This window comes from Pocillopora verrucosa, chromosome 4 (genome assembly GCF_036669915.1).
Source record: "Pocillopora verrucosa isolate sample1 chromosome 4, ASM3666991v2, whole genome shotgun sequence".
NCBI lineage: Eukaryota > Metazoa > Cnidaria > Anthozoa > Scleractinia > Pocilloporidae > Pocillopora > Pocillopora verrucosa.
The window spans coordinates 24,433,086-24,449,784 of NC_089315.1; the positions used below are offsets into that span (position 1 = coordinate 24,433,086).

The window sequence follows — 16,699 nt, forward strand, 5'->3', positions numbered from 1 at the left end:
TTTGTGTTCGCTCTACTTTACTACGTATTTTTTCCAAAACACTTGCGCCAATATTTCAATCAATGTGATTTAAAACTAAAACTAATTTTGACTTGGTAACTCGTGTTTTTCTGCGCTCTAGGCAAGGTGCTTATTTTTACTTTCTCATTGGTTCTTTGAGAAATTTTCCTTCTTTTGATTGGCTGCTGTGATTACTATTCTGGTTTTACGGCACTCAATAAAGCTTATTCCGGTTCCTGTAAAATAAACACGATGACGCGTCCTGGTCTCGGATTTGGACCTTACAGGAAAACCATTGTGTGTTGACATATAACTTTCCTATTCTCAGGTGGGGGCTGTGTGTGCCGACATGCGCACAAAAGATAATGCAGCTATCATAACTATCACACCATACTTTACCGGAGCAGCTACCGTTCGACTGGAGAACTGCACTCAGCTAGACATCTTCTATAAACAGAAAGAGTAAGTTTAATAGGGACTTAGCGTTTTTTGACGAAGGTTGAGATAAAGATGAATGAACATTGGCTAAATACTTTTTTGTGTTTTTGTAAACCGAAAGGAAGTAATACGGGGCTAACTCAACCCTACAGGATTGTTAACTACTGGTTAATTATCAGAAGACACTAGATAACTGGAAGCTATGATTTTTACACTTGTTTTGGTTGCTGTGCACTTGCACTGTTGCTGTGTTTTGGGACTCTTTTTACTATGAATTTGCATAAAACCTCTTCTCGTTCAAGAAAGAAGTTACAAAGAAAGCGCAAGTTTTATAAGCTCACTAAAGGCTGGTTTTTTTGTGCAACGGAGTTGGAATTGTAAATGCGACTCCATACTTTAGAAAATTGAAATTAGCGGTCGTCAGCGGTGTCATAAATTTGACAGAACTGGAGTCGGGAGAATCCGATCGATACAATTTTTTCGATACAATTTTGCTTTAGACCCTGACGCTTACCTTGTGAAAACTGATCCGTCCTCAATCTATCCGATGGTTAACGAATATAACAATCTAGTGTTCATATATCGTAAATGTCGGAATCACAAGTGGCATCCGTACTCTGCTCCCGATTCCTTCAGTTCGATTTTCATCGGAACATATCGCACTGCGCCTCTGATAATGACTCGGACTTCGACTTCACTCTCAAGGTTTCATTAGTAATTCTCCTTAGCATCTCCCAATTCTTTTGATATTAGTTGGACAAATTTGGTACAGGATCAACAAATAATCTCCCAATCGATGATTTGCGTTATTCTCGTCTGCTTGATATTTTATTAATATTATAAGGAGAAATTCTGTCTTGGTCCCTTTTTGCAGTTGAAGGGTTAAAAAGTGATGGGAGAAACGCGGAGCTGGCTTTAAGTCAAATTCAGATCATTGAACTGAATTTGAAAGATTTATAAGCCAGTTTTTTAGCACGAGAGAACGAACACGGACGTGGGTAAAAACCACATAACTATTAGCAGTAGCAACTCTCTTCTCGCTCCCTGATGGTCATCTCGAGTGCCTCCGTAACTTGTTTTTCAGGTGTAAGGAACATTGTTTACATCCTAACCAGAGCGTTTTGTTCACATGGGATGAACCCTTAGCTTCGAGAGAGTTTGTCTGGTTTGTCAAAGGATCTGAAGAGAAAATCACCACTGATTTGTCAAAAGTAAGCACTGTTGTTGTTGTTATTGATATATTTACAACGCCTTTTTTTTTTTTTTTTTTCCGTATTGCAACATATCTCCAGGTTACCAAGGACCTTCGACCCGGTTCGTTTGACGGATTTTGTCTCTCAATCATGTGAGAAGTTCAAGCGTGTTTGGTGCGCTGAAATTTCAGTAAGACGTCAGTTCAAATTGAAAATTCCGGTTTGATTACCAATATGAACAAGAAACAAATTATGAGGTTTCATCTTACGTTTCACCTGGAAAAGAAACCCTGTTGTTATCTAGCGAACCTGGGCCGCCCGCTTTCAACTCAGATCTCTCGGTTGGAGTCCAGGATTGGAATTCTCATCATTATGACTCCTTTACCTTGTAAGAAATCGATGATGCACCACTCAGCACCTTTTGCTAGAGTTATGCGATGATGTTTTTATTCTGCTTTATCTGTAGACGCGTTTTGACAAGTTTGAGAACCATGGTAAGAAGTTTTACTATTCCACCTTCCTGGACGGTCTGCAGCGCGTGCTCCTCATCATTGATGACTTTACACTGGCGTTCAGAGCTCAAGTGGTAATTTTTCTTTTGATGCAGAAGATACTGAGTAACTGCAGCCCAGCACTGCGGTGCTCGCTTCATTTATTAATTCAAACGTTTTGCAGCTCTGCTTCTAATGAGCTCTCCTCGTGAACTTTCCACTTGCAATGAAATTCTTTCTTCTCAAGTCAATACTTGCACTTTACGTCCACCCCTTCCGTGAGGCTGGCCATAAAGTTAGTTGATGCTTATATTTCTTACACATTGAATGTTTTGTATTATTTACTTCTCTTACCAAGGAACTAAAGGAGCGCCCCTCACAGTGCATCACTTTGGCACTTCAGGGAGTTGGTTTGTCTCTTGTGAACAATGAAAAAAGTATCGAGGTGGCATACATCGGAATTAAACCGTAAGATCCTCACTTTTATCGTTTCTTTTTCTCGTTCCTTTTTTTCTTTTAGTTTTTTTTTCTTAACTCGGACAGTACACTGGTGAAAAGAATAACTTTAAAAGTTTACTCCGGACAGTGGGTTAAAAGTGAAGTTGTTTGATGTTTTTCTTTGTGAAGGAGTAAAGTTAATTTCCGGGAATCTATGAAAAATCTGAAATTTATTATTGTAGGAGTGATATTATCTGGGAAGAGCAGAAGAAGAAAGGAAGATGGAAGGCACTCAAGTTACGCCTCTGCAATGAATTAGAAGCTGGTTGGAATAATTTGCAGCGAGATATTGCCGTAGGAGCCACAGCCAATTACATCTATAAGAGTGGCGACTTGGAGGCGAGTATCTGTACTTTTTGTTCTTGTTGGTCAAATTTATTGGTGCTGTAAATCAGCTTTTACCCGCCTTCAGCTCAGTTGGTAGGTGCAGTGGGAGGAGGTGGAAGGTGCAGTGGGAGGAGGTGGAAGGTGCAGTGGGAGGCGCGGTAGCCTAAGACTAGCGCTAGACGTCGGAGAGTGAGAGCTGGACTCGAGGTGTGGCGAGGGTCATTGTGCTTTTGTTCGCCCGGGAGTTTAAATGTACATCAGCGAGCTGTTGGGAACACTCAGGAAAGGCAAGCAAGACTCGAAATTAACTCTCGCTAACTCGCAAAATGCGAGTGATTTTGATAAACTGCGAGTGAGGAAAATATACACTAGCAAACGTTTGTTAGTGAGAATCATCAATGTCTCCCAAACATGCAGTAGATTGTTGGTGGCTGTCAGGACAACGGCAAAGGAAACCAAATATTTAATACCGTTTTCATTAAAAATTTCAGCTCGTCAATTGGCTGTGCGAAATATCAATTCTAATTTTTATATCAGATACGGCCAGTGACATTTCAAAGGGAGAGAATTTGGTTGTGGTCTCACCGTTTGTGTGTCGAAAAAATCCTTATCGGCAAAACTTTGCAAGTGTACTAAAAAGTTAATTTCGAGCCCTGGCAAACAGTTGCCGGCATTTAGCGCGCACAGTATCACGGGAACCATGGTGGGCTAATGGTAGGTGCGTTGAACTCTGGATGATAAGGTGGTCACAATGCTTCAGTCCGCCCAAGAGAACAAACGTGCTTCAGCGGTTGCTTACCTTTTCACTAAGGAGGAGTGACAATACCCCTAGTTATTTTATGTTATGGAAACGGGGATAAGCCCCGAGAGCAACCGATTGGCCCTTGAAAGAGTGAAATCTGTAGGGGATCATTACCCTTCTGTTCATGTTTTCTCTAATAGCGACGAATTTTTTACCATAGAACTTAAAGTGTAAGTTCATATTTTTTTGCTCTTTTTGTTTCACGTTTTTAGTAAATGTTGTCCACCATTTCCAGGTTGATTTTAAACAAATGGAGATTGTCCGGCCTACACGCCAGCACATCAGAAGAACATTTACTCCAGGAATTTCATTAGAGTACACATCTTCGCTAAATGAACTCACACTTTCTACAAAGATCAATTCGGTTCAGGTGAGCGAGAGAAAAACTGAGGGAGAATTGTGGCAAACAAGACTTAAATCATTTTAGCTCAGTGAAGTAGATCACTAAGTTCTGCCTCTCTTGGAAACCCTGCTGACACTGTAAGCTTGGTTACTAATCCAGTGTTTCAAAACTAAAATTAACTAAGATTTGTTTGCCCGTTGATTTTGTGCAGTATGATCGTTAAGACTCCATCAGTCTAAATGAGGATGTTTGTATCTCTACAGATAGACAGCCAAGTCCCAGGTGCCACCTTCCAGACCGTACTCTTCCCAGTGCCCCCTCCAAAGTCAATCGCCGCTGATAGTGGTAAGTGACGAAGGTGAATGTGAGCCAGCATCCTCCTTGCAAAGTGAATTCCAAAACTGTAAGCGTTGATAGGACAATTTACCCGTCAGTAATCAGTACGTTCAGTAATCAGTAATTCGCTCCGAGGAAGGGCTAACGCTCGAAACGTCAGCTTTGAAACTCTGTACAGTACCGAAGTTACATTACCAACTCAGTTGATAAAACCAAATATCTTGCAGTAATCTCTACGATTGTGTTTTAGAACCAAAGCCGTACATTGAAGTGAGTTTAGTCGCAAAGCAAGAGGAGCACACGCACGTGAATGAGATCAAGTGAGTGGTTTGGAAAATGGTATTTAATAAAAAGTTTACTCCAAAACTATGATCTTCTGACTAGTCTACAATCCACGACAAAATGAGATGACACATAGCATTCACTAATCTCATTGAACAGGAATTACTTGGAAATAACATTGAAAATGAACTACACTTCTCCGTAATTTACCGTTGCCCCATTCACGGTCAATTCGGTGTAACAATGTACAGGGAGGGGGGGGAGAGGAGGGTGTAAGCGAGGGGACTAGGAACAACATTGATGTGCTATTCCAGAATATTGCGATCTATCTAAGTGGTCATGTGTCATTTATTTTGTCGCGGAATTTAGCTTACCCGAACTGATGTAGAATATTGAAATTTCAGAGCAATGATTCATCTGGTTTATTTAAACAGTTTGCTGGTCTCTACTTCTCATGTTCTTCTTACTCAGGTACTTCAAGGTTCTCATTCAAGAGATGGACGTAAAGGTCGATATGGGCTTTATCATGGCCTGTATTGGATTATTTTCGTTTGACACTATTGACAGAAGCCAAGAGGTAAGGATGCTCTAATCGGTATTCATTTAGCTCACGCATGCGTTTACTGCATCGGGCTGCATATCCACTATGGTACGATAAAACCAAAACAAAGGTCGGCGTAGAGAAAATCTGGATCGAACCGGATCGGACCGGATAGGATCACGGATTGAAAAAAAACACGAGAGTTTTGAAAAAAAAAAGAAAATCAAATCGTTTATACAAAAAAATAAGAGTTAAAAAACTAAAATATGTTAATTGAAGTTAGAAATGTTGCGTAACAGGCCAAAATAAAGTCTGCGTGACGTAATGGGGCGCAGGCTTCTATGGAAGCTTTTATGGCCCCAAAACCCTAGTCCAATCACAGGAAGAAGTCACCTCGGGGAAGCAAAACCATTATTAACGTGGATTATTTTCGAAAATATCTTTACTTCATCTTTGGAAGCTTGTTAAATAGGCATCTCAGGGTAGAAACGCAGTATACTTAGAATTTGTCGAACGTTTGTTTTCACAGTCCAGCCAGTATGCTTTGGACAAAAAAATGGTTCATGACAAGCTTGGAGAGGCGTTTGCCGTTCAGGTCTGTAATTCACTGGTCTTGAAATTATGCCTGTTTATATTGTAGTCATTTAAAAATTCACGCTTATTTATCTTTTTTTTTCTCTCCAGGCTGCCCTAAGTACTGACAGAAACTTTTTCGACTTCTTTCATCTATCACCATTGAAGGTATCGTTTCCGGTTGTCCTCCTCTAACCTGACTCTGTGATCATATCGAATTAACCCTTTAACTCTCAAGATCTGTTTGTTAATTCTCCCCTCTAGCTGCTACACATATCCCTGTAAATTAGTTTTGAGAATTTGGTGTAAGATCAATATTCTCATTATCTGTTTGCTATATAATGTAAGGATATTATAGGGAGAAGTCTCATGTTGATCACTTCTGGGAGTTAAAGAGTTAATGACGCATCAGCAGACAGGAAATTTATATAATTAGCGTAAAAATTTCTAGATTACTAACCCAATCTAATTTCACTTCATGAAGGGCGCATTTCGATTGAAAATTATAAAACCAAGTGAAAGAAAACACCTCACCATAAAAAAGCATAAACACCAAACAAATAAACACCATAAAAAAGGTAAATTACTGCGAGGTGCCAATTGAAACTCAAATTAATAAATAGGCAAATTGCTATGATAGCGTGAAAATAGAAGTGATATCGCGATTGGTCTTGGTGTTGTATCTGATTGGTTGAGGGGGTGGCGTGAGTTTTCTCGACCAATCACAGACCGAAGAAAAGTCGAGCCATTGCCATGGTGGACTACTTTTTAAATTCTATGGAAAATTTCTTTAAGCACGAATTGATCTCCTTTCCTATGAAAGAAGTGGAGGACGATTAATTGTATCCTCAAGTCGTGTTGCACGGTCTTTGGCTATGATTTGTCAAGGTTGAAAACAATGCTATCCTGGATGGCTAAATATGTAGTTATTCTCTCAAGTTAGTTCGTTTAACCGAATGATGATGTGATCACGTGACTAATGATGAGACATTGATTTGATTTTTCCTGCAGATTCATGTTAGTTTTTCTCAGCTGGGTGGCGGCGCTGAGGCCAAAAAGGCTCAGTCAGCTATCGGTGGCAGTTTTGTAAGCATGTTGCTCAAGAGTGTCGGAGTAGCAGTCACTGAAGTACAAGATGTAGAATTCAAGTGGGTAACATTTTTTTCAGCCATGAACTTGTTCGATAATTTTGTTATGACCGGTGCCTCTTCACACTTGTAGTTTGCAATCGTGACGCTGTGTTCCTCAGCGAAAAGTGTGCCCTAACACTAAAACCTGGTTCAAAATAAGGTCTTTGCTGTATTCGCCATTATGTCTTAGAAGTTGACTGAACGTTAAAAGAAGTAAGAGAGGGGAAAAAAACTTGAACTGGTGCTTGTCTCCATGAGTTATAACAAAGATTGTAGGTCGAAGCACTAGCCCCGCCCCGTGTAAAAACCTTTCACCTTTTGCCATGCAGCCAAATATACAGCTGCTTCTTAGAGCAGAAAATAATATCAAATCTGGGCTCTGCATTTAGTTCTTAGGAAAAAAAGAAAATATAACTGACGTGAACTGTTTATTTAACCTTTTACCTCCCAGATCAAATTTGTAATTCTCCTTACTGTCAACCATACAATTCTTATAACGTTAGTTCACAGAATTTAGTATTGGATCAACTAATTATCCCCTAATTGATATATTTCTTTATTCTCGTCGCTTATCCGGTTGATACTGTATTGATATTGTAAGGAGAATTCTGTCTCGGTCATTCATGGGAGTTAAAGGGTTAAGGGTTGGTGACCTACCCTCTCTTATCATTTGTCACATATTTATTACCTGTTATCCAGTGTTTTCATGTCACACTTCTAAAAGGAGCTTGGCAGACAGTTTCGGTTATGTTGTATTTACAGGCTAGCTTATTTCGAAATAAAGGACAAAGTTTATACGCAGCAGCAGTTAATGGAAGTCGCCATCAAGCATTACAAAAGTCAGGTGAATTTATTCAGTGCTTTATGATGGGAGACGCACGGGAGGGTTCGGTTCGTGCACTGGCCAGGTCACTTTGTTGTGTTCTAGGGCGAGACACTTTACTCTAACAGTGCTTTATTCCATCAGTATAAATGGGTACAGGCGAACCTTCAGGTGAAAAAATTCCCAAGGGGGGGGGGGGGGGGCTGCGTGGTAGTCATACCCTTAATTGCTTCATGCTACCATGAAACCAGAACAACCACCCGCTACTTGGCTTCTAAGACTTAACTATACTCGCCACCGAACTTTAATTGATTGTGACAGGTAAATAAGCGGATCGTTCGTATAGCAGTAATGATTAATTTTTTCGGCCTTTTTTAATTCAGGCACTGAAGCAGTGGTACGTGTTAGTACTGGGGCTAGATGTATTAGGAAATCCGTTTGCTTTGCTTACCGGCCTGAAGGAAGGAGCGAGAGACTTCTTTTACGAGCCCTACCAGGTAAGTTTGATGGATGATTTTCAAAGACAAATGGTACTCGAATTTAACTCGGAAAGTCAGCGAGAGACCAAAATATTGGACTATTCTCTGGCGTTTGTAAATATAATTGTTGTCATAATCTCCCCTTCATAATTATCGTTATGTATCGATAATTACTTGTTTCCTTGTATTTTTCTGTTTCTTATTTTATTTTATTTTTTGAATTTGTCTTCTGATTTCAACTGAAAAAACTGCAATTCACACATGTAAAACGTTTTTGTACTTATGAATTAGCATTTTGAAGGCTGTGTCCAGGTCCCCTCTTAGTCACTTGCCAGAAATTGAGCTAGCGATCCTTTATAAAGTATCTTCGTGGATAGGAACAAAGATAGAAGTGGACAGAATTGTAAAAACTGAGACAAGTCCGAATACTGTTGTTTTTGTTTGTTCTAGGGTCTTATCCAGGGTCCTGGCGAGTTCGCAGAGGGTTTGATGATTGGCGCAAAGAGCTTGTTTGGTCACACTGTTGGTATGTTGATGTAAATCTGTGTCCAGGTTTCGCTCCTTTTTTTGGACTTGTTCACGCGCTGGACTCTGGATACGAAATGTCCGGAGTCGAAACCTGGCTGGATCATTAACTTAAATTCTTGGGGAAGACACTTTACTCTTTATGTCTCTCTCCACTCTATGTTACTATCAGGAAAACCACACGAATTGTTGGAAGGTTACTAGTGATGGTCTAATTTCTGTCATGGAGGAGAGGCCATAGTGTTAGTCTTTGCCTGAAACAGAAACTTGGTGAAGATCCAGCATCGCAGGCCACTTAGCTTGTTGAACGCAACCTTTTGACTGCTTTAACTGACTTCTTTTGTTGAATGACCCCTGGGCAAATGGAGTCTTTTGATCTTCCAAATGTTCTTGTTTGTTTGTTTTTCAGGTGGTGCGGCTGGTGCAGTCTCTCGTATAACTGGAACGCTAGGCAAAGGTATCGCGGCACTAACAATGGATGACAAATACCAACAGGAGAGGAGGCAGGCGATGGGAAAGAAACCTGTTAATGTCAAAGAAGGACTCACAAGGGGTGGGAAGGGACTACTTGAAGTAAGTGCTAACGTTAGAGTGCTTTGATAACCTCAAGGGAAGACTTTAAAATATGAGGTCAGTGAAAGTCACGAGAACTTGGAGTTATAGACGCAATAAAGGAATGTTGTGTTACTTAGCAGGCGGTTCCTCGACGTAACATGTTTTTTTCGCGATTTTTTTTTATGGCATGCAGACGTAAACTTAATACATCGGGTATTTATGCGCTTATTCGAATGATTGTCACAACATTTAATCCAAAGCAAGCCAATCAGGACAAAGGGAACTTTCATACGAAATTAATAAAGCAAACAAAGCAAATCAAAACCGAAAAAGCAAGAAAAAGGCAATTAAATTCTTTCTCTGAGCGCGAGAAAGTGCACGTGATCATGTCGTGATTGCTTGTAGTGAGTGATAAGAAACCATTGCACTTTCTTATTACTATGGACACGTTAAAACTTTTCTTATTTCTGTCACTTTTTGTTTGTTTTGTTTATTTTTAGGGCGTTGTGGGAGGTGTGACAGGAATAGTAACCAAACCAGTGCAGGGTGAGTTCAGTTAAAAAATGCAGCAAGTATCGTTTTTACAAAAGCGGTTTTACTAAATTGCCAGTTGGGTCTTTTATGTTTTTTTTTGTTTCATAGAGAATGTCTATTTTTACCAGTTCGGCTTTGATCAGACTCTAAACACCGTCAAGGGTAGAAAGACTCACATGAATTTTTATTCCGTAACCTTCAAACTAAAAGTGGAATTTCTCTTCTCGTACCTAAGAACTCCGTCTCCCACCCGTCACGAATCAGGACATCTTCACGGAGTAATCCGTTTTCCTTCACTTGTCATTCATTTTTATAGGCGCAAAGGCTGGTGGTGCTGCGGGGTTTTTCAAGGGACTGGGAAAGGGTGTGGTTGGTGTAGTGGCACGTCCTGCCGGAGGTTTGGTTGACTTTGCGAGCAGCACATTCGAAGGAATTAAAGGGTTAGTAACATTTCAGAAATTTTGACGAAGCACAGATCGTAGTGAAGCATAACCATTAAAATGCGGGAAACGTTTGATACTCGATTGACAATTTCTCTAGGAGAGGGTTTGAAGAAGCGCATGTGGGAATAGTTGGCATGACCTTCTCTCTTTCATTACTTACCTTGTGGAACTTAATCATTCTATAATCATTCTACCGTCGAGTTGAATCCGAAATACATTTTGAATACAACACTGGCACCAATATTGAGAATGTTTTGGACAACAACTTGTCAGTTTACAAGGCCACGGAAGGCAAAATTTTTCTGCCATAATGTCACGTATGAACAAAAGGCAAAATTTTTCTGCCATTATGTCACGTTTGAACACAACTCAAAATTTCCGAGTTTGTGTTAGAATTCTTCATGCTTACCCGTCATCTGAAACTGAGCTTCCTACTTTGCAGTTCTGCCAGCAGTGGAAGTGAAGTTAAACGATTACGACCACCCAGATGTTTCTACGCTGACAAGGTGACTTACACACTTAACTTGCCTTAACCTTATCACTCCTTAGATCTCATTAGGAATTCTTCTTATTGTCTGCCATACAACTGGTAAGATGCTAGTTCGGAGACGTTGGTATTGAATCAACAAATAATCCCCTATAAAGAGATGTTTTTCTTCATTCTCATCATTTTTCCGCTTGATAATGTACCGATATTGTAAAGAGAATTTCTGTTTTGGTCACTAATGGGAATTAAAGCGTTAATCATACCAGATGAGTAGTGTCGTAAAACCATACCCAAAAAAATCATAACAGAAAATCAGAAAATTTTATCTTTTCAGGGAGCCAATAAAAACTGAAGTAAAATAGATGTAAACGACTCTAAGCGTGGGAAAACGCGATTGGTCTAGAGAATTGTGCAAGTTTTTGAAATCAATATGAGACTTAAGCGAAGCCAGTGCTTTCCAAGATTAATTTCGGCATTCGATTGAAATTGATCGACACATTACGTCAAAGAGAGAGACTTTGATCTGTTCGACGCGAAAAAGTACTCTTTTGTGGTATGAGCTTCTTATTTACCAAGCGTGGAAACCGTCCGTATGGCAAAATCCCTACCAAGTAAGAACAAATCAGAACGCTCGGATTTACCTCAATACTGCCTTGCTATATAATAAATTGATTAATTTGTTCACAGGTAATCAAGCCATATAATCTGCACGAAGCCCAAGGAAATGCCGTACTGCAGGTAACGTCATGATAATATTCTGTTTGACAAACTATCTTTATGAGCAGTCTTAGAGAATGTTGAGTTATGGTGTATTTTTTTTTCCCTAAACCAGGAAACTAAGAAAACGAGAGCTGTCTTGGTAGACGACACTTATTTCTGTCACAGTCGTCTTAACATTAAGAAAACACTTCTTATCACAAACAAGTAAGTTCTGATACTAGGGAGAAAGCATTGATTGTGTTCACCAGATGTCTTCATTTCGTGACCTTCGAATAACTACCCTTACATAATGTTCTGCTCATGCGCGATACTGTCTAAATGGGTTTTCCATGTAAAGTCTTCCTACCTATGCGTAGATGTATCAAATTAATTTTTCGCAAAATATGATGATTTCTTAGTGTCTCGCAGTTAAGTTGTTTGCCAGAGGCTTCACGATGTTTTGCCCAACTTAGTCCAATAAGTGTTTGCAGAGGAGAATTTCATTTTTCTGTATCTAGTCTTTAATTCTATAAAAAATGTCGGTAACAAGTTTATTTTCTTGTGCGTCGACTGAACAAGGTTTATTGCACTTTGAACAAGGTTAATCTTTCCTTAATTGGTCTCAATTTTTTTAATCACCTTCGGTAGACACATCATAGTTGCTGGTAAAACAGAAGTGTTTGAAGCGTGGCAAATTGATTGGATGTGTAGATTTGACGAACTCACTGGTGAACCGACAACTGAAGGAGAAAGACTTGTTCTAAAAGTGCCGGTAAGATTCTAACGTCGACGATAGTACTAGGCGCATTTCTAGCGAGTGTCTTTACCTTTTAATTCCCAAGATCTGATTGTTAATTCTCCCTTCTAACTGGTACACAATTCCTTGTAAATAATAAGTTTGGTGTTAGATCAAGGTAAAAACTTCTTCCTGATAAGTTTGAGTATTCTCGTTACCTGGTGGCTGGATAATGTATGGATATTATAGGGAGAATTTGCAAGTTAATCACTTCTGGAAGTTAAAGGGTTAAAACCAAAACCAAAACCAAACCAATAACAACCGCCAATTAGAACAAAGGCAGATATGAAAGGACTAAATGAGACTTCAAAAAAATGAAAACCTGTAAATTGCCCTAAGCGTAGGAAAACAGGAGTTACCAAGTCAAAATTAGTTTCCGTTGTAGACTACGAGGAGTCCCTCCTTCTCGGCGAAGTCCGTCGCGCAAATGGAAAAAATAAATTAGTGAAAAAAACCGATGTTAGCGTGTAGCGCAGTACTCTGTGAGTGGGGCGCTACAGTTCCGTGCGACACACAAACATCAATTTTTTTCACTGATCTTTTTAATTCTCGCGACCGTCTTCGCCGAAAAGGAGAGACAGCTCGTAGTTTAATAATCTGCATCTGATTGGCTGATTTTTTCCCCTAAGTTTTCTAGACCAAACGCAGATCGAAGCCACCACAGCCGCCAGTTTGCACACGCCGAAAATGTAGGCTTTGTTGCCTAGCAACATACTTGTGCTTCAACATTGCGTGCGCATGCAGGCATTAACCATTTTATATGTTTTGCAGGAACTGTCAAATGACAACTCTTCATTTGTCAGTATTTAAACTGAACTTGACATTTTTTTCTTTCCTTGTCGTTTTCTTTTAGGACAAATCTAAAGCAAAAGGTATATTTAAACGGCAGTCAGACGATACGAAAATTTTGACGCCCAGCCCAGAAGTGGCTCAGGTAAAATTTGATGTTATTTTCTCTCGATAGTAGGGATCGGCCATTATTTATCATCAGAGGGGGGAGGGGGGGGGGGGGGAAGTCGGAGGATTTTGGATGTGTCGTAGTAAAATTTTCCAGATTTCCCCCATCCCCACTGGCGATAGCCCCCATCCCCACTGGCGATAGCTAAGGAGTGGCTCCTGTGCTCCTTTACGTTTACATGTGAGTGGAAGTAACTCGACAAACTGAAAAGTACGACCTTAAAGACGTAGATGACGCAAAACTTTTTCGGTCGCTTATAACACCTCAGTTGTACTTATTACTAAAGAAATGGATTTTTAAATGACTCTTTCCCTTTCCATTATTTTATAGTGGCTGGTTGGAAAAATCAAAGAGGCCCGGTCTTAAATTGCAGTGCCTTCAATGAGCAGTTGAGAATGCACGCTTTCCAGTTCATTGAAGAATTCATAATTTCGTGGTGAAGACAGCAAAGAACTATTCTTTCAATAATAGGATTAAAAGGTCATACGGAAACTAGCCTTAGCTTAGTTCTGTTAGCAGCCGGAGGATGAGAATTTTTTGAAATGTAGAGAGCACTTTACAATTATTTTTTGAGTAATAAGGTACATAATGCGAAACGCAAGTGAAATACAACAGACCCTACGTCGATGGTCTCTTTTATCTAAAGTTGCTAGGTATTCTGATTTTCCGAAATTACCAATTTTTAGTAGCACTTTTACATTTCCAAGCAGTTAGTTATGATCCGGTATACATGCAAAGAGAGCAGTTCAGAAAGGTTTTTCATTTAACTAATCTAAAAGAAGGATGTTTTTCGTCTTGTCACGCGTCTGGGACAAATAGGAAGAAATTCTGAATTACCATAAAGAATCGAGTCTTACACCATCAGTCTGGCAGCTTTTTCTTTGTCTCACGCCCGTGAAAGATAAAAAGTATTTTTCGTTTCACTACCGAGTTCAAAACTCGCCATTTTTACTATTCAATTTACTGAAACAAATCTTGTTATGAAGATGTTTCACGGCTTTTCACTGTAGTGATATACAACACAGATAAAAGTTTACAGCGAGTGTTTTCAATTCAGTTTTCAGTATCGTTCGCATAGCGAGCCAATGATTAAATAATAAAATAATTAAATAGGGTAAAACCAGAAACAATGAAATGATATTAAAAAACTTTGATATGAAACTCACTGTTAAAAGATGGATAACATTGAAATATGCGAGGAAAATCTCGCTGATCGCGATCGTGCGGTATTCAATATTTAGATAACTGACAACAAATTGACAGGACTTCCTGCAGTTCCCTTTTCCTAGAAGAATCGATAAGCATCGTGCAAGTGAAGGGAGCTCAGAGATGTTCAGATAACAACTGAAAGCTTGGGTTAATTTTGTAATTCGTTAGATTAATTAATAAAATCAGATAATGAAGTGGTCAAGGAAGTTAACTGTTGAAGGCGTGTTTTTGCTTGGCTGATTAGTTTGTGTCAACCCTTTGACCCCTGTAAGTGATTAGCATCTAATTTCTCCTTACAATATCACCCCTGAATCATATTAAGTGTTTCCTCACTCGGAACTAGTTAGCTCAAATGACCATCACAAGCCGCATAATATCAAGCCTTATCCACACGGTAACTCGTATCAGATTTCGCCAACTGGAGAAATTCTTCATATCAATTGCATTTCCGACATCTGCAGGCGAGACTGCAGTGACGGCGTTAACGTGGCGACGCTCCATTTCTCCTAGTTGTAGTATAGGTGTTTGGACTGGCCATGGTTCCCCTTGCATTTTTAGAAATTCTGGGACGTTCATCCATCTACCCGTCAGCTGCTTTACATGCAATCCTCGCGAGACATCATCCACTACGTTTTCTTCACCGGGAATGTGTCTCCATTGGCTTGGGTCCGAGTTATTCTGGATCTCTCCAACCCGTGCTGAGACAAACTTCCCTTCACCTCTGCTAAAGGAGAAACCTTGTTAATGCTCTCTTATTTTCTCCGCTGCTTAAAAACTTCTTCCGTTGTTTTGGGCATTTTTGGCCAGCTCCGGTCATCTTAACTTTAACGGCTCATGCAGTAGCATGCTTTGCCCTCTCGGGATTCTTGATGGAAATATCTGGATACCGGTCTGTCACAAAATCAACCCCGCTTGGATTGGATTAACCCAGTTAAGAGTGGACTGTACTTTCTTGACATCATGTTCATCAACTGACATCCTTTATTTTTCCTTTCTCCTTTCTAACACACTCTTCATTTGTCGCTGACAATCCAGCCATTTGACGACAAGCTTGGGTGATTACTACGCGTTCATGGGAGGTAATTAACCATCGCTGCACGGATCCTTTGTTCAGGCTAGAGCCTGCAATTCTACCCTTTCGATTTTGTATCTCTGTTAATAGTCTGCTCGATAGTCTGGTCAACGGCCACTTGACTGAATGCATTGCCTGAACGTTGAACTACAAAGTTGCCAGCTTGGAAAGATTTGTGCGTAGAAGGGTGTACATCTATGAGTGAGATCATGTCACACCAGTAGACAGGTAGGTATCGTAAGAAATTGGTGCGATCATAGGCGAACATCCAAGGGAAACATGTCACGAATACAAGCGAGGTGCAAGTTCCAATCACCTTCTCTGGCTGATCGTATGAAACACAGAAGGAGACACACCATTGCGATGTACGATTGCTAATAGGGAACGCGTCTTATTGCTTGAAGTTTTGTCAAATTCTTCATACTTCACCCGCAGCCCTTGGAGTTCAGGGGTTCCATACAGTTCCTGGATGTGATACGTGCGAGCTCTTTTCGCACTTTGGTTGTGGCTATCATCACTGTCTGCCTAAGCAACAATACTTCTGGATCATCCCGTGTTTCATCTTCAAATATCTGCCAGCTGAGTCGAAACAAGGCCTTTAGCACCATCTCTAACAACCATGAGTTCCTGTTATGAGGGTTTTTGTTTGGGCATAGGGATATACTTCCAATAGCTACGGAAAATAGCCTTGATTACTCTACATATAAGATCAAATACCCTGAGAGTAACAGGACTAAACCTAAGAGGTAATATCATCCCAACTGACAAGGCCTCGACCCTAATCATGAACTACAGTAAGTGTAGGGAGGGATATGCTAACTAAATACGTAGTATCACAAGCAAAAGTAACAAGAAGCAAAAATGATAATATTACTAACAAAAAAAATAGTAGTAAACTTGTGCGTGCGCAGGGCCCTGTTGTAGTGCTTTCCTTAAAGGATGCCATGGAGTGAACCACAGTCCACCTATGCGGACTCGAGCAGATGTCTCTCAGTCCATTGTCCCTGAGGCGCTTTCCAATAACCGAGAGAAACACGCACGTAACGTGAAAGCTTCCCATTCGTAGAACAATGGTCTTAAACTCTTCCTTGTGTTTCCACACTACCTCTACGGCCTTTGCATATATTGCCTGATCAAGAGCCACAACAGTGTCGTCGAGGCCTAG

General features: G+C 40.1%; 1 protein-coding gene across 1 annotated transcript in view; it reads left to right on the forward strand.

Moving 5' to 3' along the window:
- Positions 1-14,673, forward strand: part of LOC131779380 (intermembrane lipid transfer protein VPS13A) — a 61,893-nt gene extending 47,220 nt beyond the window's left edge. The window contains exons 74-97 of the mRNA XM_059095930.2: positions 329-462; positions 1,523-1,649; positions 2,098-2,217; positions 2,481-2,590; positions 2,803-2,959; positions 3,985-4,119; positions 4,356-4,437; positions 4,679-4,748; positions 5,182-5,287; positions 5,781-5,846; positions 5,936-5,992; positions 6,836-6,972; positions 7,717-7,798; positions 8,161-8,274; positions 8,707-8,782; positions 9,191-9,354; positions 9,837-9,882; positions 10,187-10,310; positions 10,756-10,819; positions 11,488-11,538; positions 11,633-11,724; positions 12,148-12,271; positions 13,149-13,229; positions 13,584-14,673. Coding sequence (XP_058951913.2) covers positions 329-462; positions 1,523-1,649; positions 2,098-2,217; positions 2,481-2,590; positions 2,803-2,959; positions 3,985-4,119; positions 4,356-4,437; positions 4,679-4,748; positions 5,182-5,287; positions 5,781-5,846; positions 5,936-5,992; positions 6,836-6,972; positions 7,717-7,798; positions 8,161-8,274; positions 8,707-8,782; positions 9,191-9,354; positions 9,837-9,882; positions 10,187-10,310; positions 10,756-10,819; positions 11,488-11,538; positions 11,633-11,724; positions 12,148-12,271; positions 13,149-13,229; positions 13,584-13,619 — 2,355 coding nt within the window. The 3' untranslated portion in view covers positions 13,620-14,673. The remainder of the gene's footprint in view (positions 1-328; positions 463-1,522; positions 1,650-2,097; positions 2,218-2,480; positions 2,591-2,802; positions 2,960-3,984; positions 4,120-4,355; positions 4,438-4,678; positions 4,749-5,181; positions 5,288-5,780; positions 5,847-5,935; positions 5,993-6,835; positions 6,973-7,716; positions 7,799-8,160; positions 8,275-8,706; positions 8,783-9,190; positions 9,355-9,836; positions 9,883-10,186; positions 10,311-10,755; positions 10,820-11,487; positions 11,539-11,632; positions 11,725-12,147; positions 12,272-13,148; positions 13,230-13,583) is intronic.
- The last annotated feature ends 2,026 nt before the right edge of the window (positions 14,674-16,699 follow it).